We start from the raw sequence: 8,965 nt of genomic DNA on the forward strand, positions 1-8,965 counted from the left end.
AGAGAAGCGACTTTTGTGAACAACCAAGGCTCCCGCTGATGAACGAGCTTTTGAATAGAAGTACCTGATATTTTCCCATTTCTCCCACAAACACGGCAACACTTGTTCACAGATATTATGAAATCATCATCAGAGAATTCTCCTCTCTGCACACTCTAGTCTGTTTTCGCATCGAACCGAGAGGTCCCAGACTAATACGCATTTGAGTAGTCTGGCTACGCCAGGCTTCTTGGGACCTGCCATGTCGTCCATCTTTATATACAGTCATTGCAAAACATATTGATCTGTGCAGCTTAAGACCTCATGTCCCTTTATATCACCAATAGTAAATGTTGGTTTAATTTGATTAAGACAGAACTTTCCCTAAGTAATCTGAGGTTTCCACACACCAGGCAAATGCCCAACAAACTGCTCAGTTTATCATGTTGGACCTCTGGGACACATTTCTTACTTGTTATTTAGGGTTTCTCCTAATGTGATCAGGACACAGTTTCATTGACCTTCCCCAGTGAGATCCTCCAGGACACACACTACAAGATATCGGTGAAGTCTAAACTCGCAGTGTTAGCCTGTAAGCATGGGAACTGCCAAAGCCAGGGCATCTCTCCTCTCTCACAGCTCCCCGCTCTCCTGCCAAGAGTTGAATCTGTGAGGCCACTTGTAAGGGGGAGCCTTTTTTTCCCAAGCCCACAACTCTATTGTTACATTTTTTTATTTATTTTTACATTACATTTGATCCTGAAAGACTGTTTGAAGACCAAGGTTGCTCTGCCAGAGGCACGGAGGATCTGGACATGCTGTTATATTTCCACAGATCCTGTGGAGAGGGGAAAATGTGTTGCAAAACTAAAGATTGATAGACAGCCCTGGAAGCCATGTGTCCATGGCTGCTGTCAATTACTGTGATGCATATGAATAAGAACTTATGTGTCTTTGCTCAAGATAAAATCTCGCTGTAAAACTGTTTACTTTTTTTTTTCTCTCCAGGTCTGTTCAAAAGGCCTCAAATGTCCTCCATATTAGAAGCTGAACTCAAGGCCTCACGAGGGCTTGATATCATTTGACCACAAGCGTTACAGTACAGACTATAAATCCTCAGCACTAAATTATTGGCACACACATTATCACTCACGTCTCTCCTCAAAAAGAGGAATTGTTCAAAAGGTTTTAGGCACAGATTTGATGGTCTTTGATTTTAAATGCCATAGTAGAAACTTCATAAAGATTTATCTCCATTTTTTAAATAATAAAACTGGAAATAATCATGAGCTGTTATCGGCTTCCCATAAGTTTCCCTTCATACAATGACACAGTGTGTGCTCAAGTGAGAGTGTTCACTCCCCCTTTTAACTGACACTTTCATTGGTTATTGACCTGAACTCAATGCCAGGGTCTGTTGGCATTTAAAGCCCTCGGCTATAAAAGTGTGAAAGACTTCTAAAGAGTGACCCATTAGACAGATTTATTCTCGTGACTTCCGTAAAACGCCTTAATGATTTAATTTGCATTGCTATTTAACTATTTAAATGTGCTGCCACTGATTTTTCTTTTCCCGATGTTACTTCCAAGCATGTCGGTCAGTTTGTTCATTGTTTTGGTTTTATGGTCTCGTCGCTCTCGTTAGCCATCTCTGACGAAACCCACTGTTCTCCAACTACCCAGCACCAAGCACCTAATGAACAGTGGGGCATTCAGCAGCAAACACATTTTTTTTCCCAGGAGTTAAAAATGAGAGTAACTTCTGCGCTCACATTCACCAGGTGGCCAGAAACATGACTTTGAATCAGTGCTTAATTGTCTGTGTCTGCCCAATGTGTAAATTAGCAATTTGTTGCAAGCCTGTTGATCTGATCAACTGTTTGACTTGATGTTTTTGTATTTCAGCTTGTTCTGCTGCCCCTAGTGGCAGAAAATGTAATGAAACAGCTTTAAAGGTGTTTACAGGGTTTCTATATTTTTACTGGATATAAATGTGTAGGGTTACGTGTCATATATTTTAGACTAATCAGTGTTTTTTTTTCCCTGTGTGGAATTTCTCTCATGTGCAGTTTCAGAGGCATATCAAGAAGTCAGAGGGACAGAAGACTCCCAAAGCTGAATTGCAGATCTCCATTTACGGCGTGAAAATATTAGACCCGAAGACAAAAGTGAGTCCAAAGTAAGGTTGATGGCTCCACACAGAAGGAAGTAATTCATGGTCAAAAATGATAATTTTGCTTCCTGTCTTGTTTTCCAGGATGTGCAGCATAACTGTCAGTTACACAGGATATCCTTCTGTGCGGATGACAAAACAGATAAAAGGATATTTACTTTTATTTGCAAAGACTCAGAGTCCAACAAACACCTGTGCTACGTGTTTGACAGTGAGAAGTGTGTAAGTGTTCCCTGTCTCCTTGTCTTTTTAAATGAAAACACAATTTGTTGTTAAGATGTAGTGATCACTTCACGTGTCTCTGTTCCTTACATGATGCAGGCGGAGGAGATCACTCTAACGATTGGCCAGGCCTTCGACTTGGCCTACAAGAAGTTCCTCGAGTCTGGAGGCAAAGACGTGGAAACCAGGAAGCAGATCGGGAGCCTTCAGAAAAGAGTGCGTCTCACGTCCATGATGGTTTTAGCTTGTTTGCTCGCACATTGACTTTAATTGACTCGCTCCAGCGCGCTGACACAGTGATATCTTTATTCAATTAATGCAGAGCTCATCTGTGTTGATTGTTGTAAATCATCTGGTGTGGACAGTCAAGCTGGGTTGATGGGAAAGTGCCAGTAATGAATGTAAATCTCAACGTTCTGTTGTCACAGAGTCGGTGTGTAATTGAATTACTGAGCATCCTGCTGTATAAGTGTGGCTTATCAGGGGTTTTATTTAAATGGTTATTTATTCAGACATTTGTATGAATTTGAATGATGTGGTATTGAAACACCAGTGTGACACGTTCCGTTATTAAGGTTAATGTACTGTAGGTTCTGAAATCAGCTTTTCACCAAGTTCCACACCATCTGAACATTCACATTAACTTAACATAGTCAGAGGTAAAAATTACACAAAGAAGGGGGGGGGGGGGAGATTTTGCCTACTTTGACAAAACAGTCCCAACTCAATTTTCACTCACTTGCTTTTCAAAAGCCTTCGACAGTCTTGAAAGGCACGATTTGCTCAGTTGTCATGGAAATTAAACTGATGCCACCATGTCAGCTCAGTAGCTGCTGTGGTTTCTTCTATACCATTAGGACTTCCAACACAGGGACAAGCTTTAATCAAATGTGATGAAGAACAATTGGCGAAGTTAAAAGCCAGGAGGAAAGTGAATGGCTCTGAATTAGAAAAGGTTGTGTCAAACTAGAATCATGACAAATATTCTGTATGTAGACATTGTAAATGGTTCTACTCTTTGACTTCATCTCAGGTTTTTTATGCATAAATGGGAAGAAAACCATAGATTTTTTTTGTTTTCCCTGTTTTTAATACAATCAATAGCAGACACCTGCTGTTTATCTATGTTCAGGAAGATGAAGGATGACGTGTTCCTTCATAGGTGGACTTTTTGTGTTTTGTTTTCACTAGGCATCATGACCAGAGTTTATCTGTGTCAGGTGTCACAGACTACAGTTCTTTTGGATTTTTGAAGTGCTTAAATTTTGACAACCACAAAAACACTTCTTTGATTCGCAGATTCAAGAACTGGAAACAGAAAACTCTGAGCTGAAGCAACAGCTCCAAGATCTTGAAGAGCAGCTGATGATTGCTCACGTGCCACCGGTGAGGACGCACGACCGCTTCAGTTCAGAGTCTAAACGAAATCTGGGTCCTAATGTTCGAGTGAGCTGACGTTACGTTTTCTGACAGTAAGAAGGATGTTAGATGCTGAAATGTAGGTAACTGTAATACAAGTAGAGATAAGTTATGAAGGTACCAGACTGGCTTCACGTTAGACACCTGAAAGCTTCTGGTCAGACCAGACCAGCTGAGCATCTACTGTTCCACAGTCCACAGCTTTAACTGCAGTGTTAACTACACATTCACTCCTAGTCTCAGTCAGTTCATTTGGGATTCAAATGTTCCCCATCAGGCAAAAAACCGACAACCTTCAATTATAAAAGTTGACGAAACGTAATCTCGCAAGTTTCCAACCTATTTTCAAGGACAGCTGGGTTTGCTGATATTGCCCCTGTGATTGAACGCTCAGCCTCAGGTTTGGAGCGACCCAGTCTTCCTGTGGGGGGGGGGGGGGGGGGGGGCGCGAAGCTGAGTCTGAGGCGAGGCGGTCACACACCCGATTGGTCTGATGTGGAATGCGATACATCCTCCATCTCAGCGGTTCAAATACCAGCTTCTCATGACCGCTGCCTGCGAGTTGCAGTCGCGCACACACTAAATAACATTTGTCCCTCTCTGGTCATTTTCTGTCTCAGCCGCTGCACATTAACGCGTCCAATGAGGCGTACATGCTGCAGAGGCCCTCGTCCCTCTTCTGGTGTCACAGCATCAAGTCGTTGTCCTGTCTGGAAATCTCCTCTGTCACGCTCACTCCTATGAGCTCGCCGGAGTCCAACTTATCCTCCGGGCTACTAACTCCTCCGCCTGCCAAATCTGCTCTCCTTCCTCCTAAGCCAGCTGAGGGATGCAGCATCCCACGGCCCCGCGTAAAAAACATCCTACGCTCTCTCTCGCTCTTTCTGTTCTGTGCTTTGTCGCTGTCCCTGAAGCCTTTTTATCCCCTGCATCTGTCTCCTCTCCTCTTTTTTCCCTTCTTTTTTTGCTATTTCTCGTGCTTTTGTGCAAGCATGGCCTTTGCAGTTTGTGTATGTGCACCCCTTCACGCAAGTCTGACCTTGCCCTGACCATGTCCCTTGCCGTGACTCTCAATACAGGCAGGCAGCATCTCCATGAAACCTCAGTCCACAGACGTTTTCGACATGGTTCCCTTCTCCCCTGTGACACCGCTGGTGCCCACGGTGGCCAGTAACGGCTGCCCCCCACCACCGCCAACCACATTGCCACCAGATATACGTGAGCGACATGTTTCAGATTCCAAGATTGACATGTTGTAATTAGCTCTCTTGCTTCTGAAATGTTATCAGCAGCAGTAGGAAAAGGAAATATTAAATCACCGCCTGTCAAAGATACGTGTGACATGTTTATGTGTTGTCTGCGTCTGTAGGGAAGGACTTGTTCGGTGCGGAGCCTTTCGATCCGTTCACCTGCGGGGCAGCTGACTTCCCTCCAGATATCCAGTCGAAGCTGGATGAGATGCAGGTGACTGTCTGTGTGTGTGTGTGTGTGTGTGTGTGTGTGTGCGTGTGCGTGTGCGTGTGCATGCGTGCGCGCTTATGGAGAGGATCCTGTCTTTCTTATGATCAGCATCAGCACTTTGAAGATTAAAAATCCTCCCTCTGGTTTATATGAACAAAGGTCTTTTTTGCCTCATGGTGCAACATAAACAGAAGTGAAAGAGAAAGTAATCAATTCTATATTGTTAAATTAGATTTAGAAACACACTGAACTCAAAAATATATTTTTAATGACGTTCCTCAGCCGACTGACTTTCTGTGACTGACTTCTTTATTTGGATTTATTAAGGATGTGACAGCAGTCGAACGTCTTTTTATCATCCAGCTCTGTTTCCTCTGTTTCGATTTGTATGTATCTGTATCTGTGGTCTGGTGGAGCAGGTAATGAAACAGCTGAGTTTAACATTGAATTCCAAACAAACAAAGAAGAGTGGTTTAACTTGGTATAATATTAAAATAACAGTCAAATTGACTCACTTTCTACACTGTTAAGAACGGACGTCCTCCCAGACTAGTTCGTCCAAGTTCGCTTCAGGAGGCGGGATACTGGCTCAATACTTTTCATTTCATCATCTGAGGAACTTGGCATGCAGTAAAGACAAACAGCAAATTGTCATCATGTCTGCTCCCTTGAAAATGAAACGAGGCATCTGTAGAAACTTCTTTTACTGAGATACGGTTTGTAAACACAGCTCAGCTCAGTGTTCACAGTCACAAGACAAGAAAAAGTTCGATAAAGAAAAGTCTTGAAAGGAAAAATCAAACTCACTGACTTAAATAAGTTAACTACCACTAAATGCCTATCTGATATTTCATGTGTGTGTTCCAATGTTCCAGCCACCTGAGAAAAGGTTTGAGCAGCGTCACTTTAGTTTGAGTTTCCACGTGGTCAGGCCATCGTAACACACACACAGACACAGACACAGTTCATGTCTTCTCCCAGCAGCCAGTTGCTGTCTGTGATACACACAAAGGTTTTTAAGGCACAGCCTGATCATAAAATAATGATCAGCCTCAACTTTTCTGCTTGCAAACTAACTGCTGGTGTTGTAGCCGTGTATTGCCAGTAGGAGGTGATGTTGCTCTGATTTCCATTTTTTTCTTTCTTACTCATTTTAGTGCAAACTTTTCCTTCGCCTTCCTCCTCTCCTGAACTATTAACATCTGATTTCACCTCTTATCTCTTTCCCCTTTCCAAACGCAGCGTCAGAGATGGTTTGTACTCTTTGCTCGCTTGTCTGTGCCGTAACTCTGTTTGTATTTTTCTTTTTCTCACCTGCACAGTGCATGTGTGGCTGTGTCACCAATCAGCTCTCCTGCTCTGTGGTCCACGAGCTTCTTTCATCTGTTTAACATACGAGAACACAGTCTGTGGATTATTAACTAATGTGACCAGAAAAATGTTTATTGTGCACATAAAAATGTGAGAGGTGCGTCATCAGTTAGTTTTTCGTTACGGTAATGAATAACATTCTTTTGTTCCGCTTTGTCCAGCTTGGCTACATTCACCTTTTCCCTTAGATAAAAATTGAGTTTTTCTGGTGTCTCCTCCATCAGGATGCATATGCCTCTTTGTTTCCCCTTGAATTTATGATCTTTTGTAAAGTGCATGGCCAAGCATGAGGGAGCAGCAGTGTTGTTGAGCTTTTCATTCTTTTCCCTAACCTCACTGTCGGCTCTAATCTAACCCTCCTTCAGACCGGGCCCATGTTGTTGTGCGCGGCTGGCGAGTGTCACAGCTGTTGCCTGACTTGTCTTCCAGGAGGGGTTCAAAATGGGACTAACCTTGGAGGGCACCGTCTTCTCCCTGGACCCGCTCGACAGCCGCTGCTGATGCCAAGAGGACGCTCCCCGCCGCGTACTTTTATCTCGTTTGTTATGAAGAAGTGCCAAAATCCACTCCACCGCTGAGTCAAGATGTCACACGTTTATATGCATTTACATTTAGATTGGTTTTTTCGATATTTCAAGGTGAACTCAGATCCATTATAGAAAAGAACTATTTTTGTAAGAATAAAAAAACAAATGAAAGGAATGGTTTTGATTACCTTTGCTTGTGCAGGTAATGAGAGATGTAAATAGTGGAATACGTTGAACGGTACGGCCTGTGGGAGAATTTTCATATGACACCGTTTTGTGTGTACGCACCATTTGAATTCTGTATTGTTGACACATTCCTGTTTGTAAGCCAAACACAAGCTGGCGAGAGAAAATGAATGCAACCTGTATATTTAACACAAACCTTCATCTGGCCCATAACATCACATATTAAGTAGCTTCTTTTACTCAACATGAAGTCACACATTATGTAGCTCATTAATCCAGTTGGAAATGGATGTTGCTTACTGACATTTTCCACCTTTTGTTTTTGACATTGTGGATATTTTATTGTTGTTGTTTTTTTTTCCTCACAATTATGAGTTTGCATTTCAGTATTTACGCGTCGTCATTTTTACCCTCCTCTCGTCTTGCACCAGAAGGCACTTTTTTGGGGCAGACTCTGTCCATACATGCAGTATTATCCCCATTATTTTACTTTTGGTTGCATTGACTTCGCTGTTACACTTATTAAAGAAAATCTTACTGAAATAAAAAAAACTTTTAATTGATTCTGTCATTTCATGATATTCTTGGGTGATTTCATTCAGCTGTTGTTCGAAATTCAGAATTTTTTCGTCATTGGGTCATTTCGCGCAGTGTCGGCCATCGGGTCAAGACAATGTATATTTTGTTATACAGATATATAACAAAACTATTGGATGGATCGCTTTAACATTTCGTTCAGACTTTGGCTTACGACCAAATACCTGTGGAACCAGCAACATTCCCATTAGCATGCTAACATGCTACATGACAATGGAAAAGCATATCAGCATGCTAACATTAGCCTTGAGCTCAACACAGAGCTGAGAGCATTTGGCTTTCGTCAGTCCTTTCATTTAGTCTCAGTAACAGTTTTACTCCTGTGCCCTGGCTTCTCTGTCTGCTCCCTCCTTAGGCCCAAGCTATTCTATGTAAAGTTGCAACATTTTCTTCTAAAGGACCAAACGAACTCTCCTCAAACAAGAAGAATCGGAAGAATCTATTTTCAGTATTAATTTCCCAAGGAAAAAAGTATCATGCTTCCAGTGTGGAAAGCTACATCCTACTCCTCTTCCTCATCCTTGTGCAATCTGCCTCTTGGGTGGTAGCAGGCAGTCAAGCCTTGCAAAGTGTCACAAATCTATAATAAATATCCTCAAGTGCAAGCCAAGTGGTCAAAATGGAATTGCTTAAAGGCGCATTAATAAAAAATCTAAAAAACAAACCGCTTACATAAGAAACAACTGAGTAACTACGTCAAATACATTTACTGTTTTAAATGACAAAAATATGTCTAAAAATGAGAGGACCTAACTATACCTGAATTAATATGACAAGAGCTTGGGGGGATTTACAAGCATTCTGTTTAATTTGTTGCATAGCAAGAAATACAAAGCAAACAGGCACTCACAGCCACCGTATTCTATAAAACCTATTATTAAAGAGAAAAAAAAGCATATAAGTCCAGGATACTGCAAAGGGGGAACTGTCATGCATAAAAATATAATATTCTGTGCTACCTTTAACTGTTCGATATAATGTTGAGGGAAAGGGAAAATGTTACAAATCACCACACACCAGTCACTCGACA

At 42.0% G+C, this 8,965-nt stretch overlaps 1 protein-coding gene across 10 annotated transcripts in view; it reads left to right on the top strand.

The window, feature by feature from the left end:
- The window catches only part of gulp1a (GULP PTB domain containing engulfment adaptor 1a), an 81,561-nt gene extending 73,660 nt beyond the window's left edge, over positions 1-7,901 (top strand). For 4 of the 10 annotated variants that reach the window (XM_047337071.1, XM_047337070.1, XM_047337072.1 and 1 more), the window contains 8 exons: positions 2,049-2,147; positions 2,237-2,374; positions 2,474-2,590; positions 3,674-3,760; positions 4,414-4,644; positions 4,873-5,011; positions 5,163-5,257; positions 6,991-7,901. In XM_047337071.1, coding sequence (XP_047193027.1) covers positions 2,049-2,147; positions 2,237-2,374; positions 2,474-2,590; positions 3,674-3,760; positions 4,414-4,644; positions 4,873-5,011; positions 5,163-5,257; positions 6,991-7,203 — 1,119 coding nt within the window. In that variant the 3' untranslated portion in view covers positions 7,204-7,901. Of the gene's footprint in view, positions 1-2,048; positions 2,148-2,236; positions 2,375-2,473; positions 2,591-3,673; positions 3,761-4,413; positions 4,645-4,872; positions 5,012-5,162; positions 5,258-6,496; positions 6,508-6,990 lie in introns of all 10 variants that reach the window. The other 6 variants (XM_035651362.2, XM_035651359.2, XM_035651358.2 and 3 more) reach the window with 5 other exon arrangements.
- Positions 7,902-8,965: the final 1,064 nt, after the last annotated feature.

The sequence above is a fragment of the Scophthalmus maximus genome, chromosome 14, assembly GCF_022379125.1.
Source record: "Scophthalmus maximus strain ysfricsl-2021 chromosome 14, ASM2237912v1, whole genome shotgun sequence".
NCBI lineage: Eukaryota > Metazoa > Chordata > Actinopteri > Pleuronectiformes > Scophthalmidae > Scophthalmus > Scophthalmus maximus.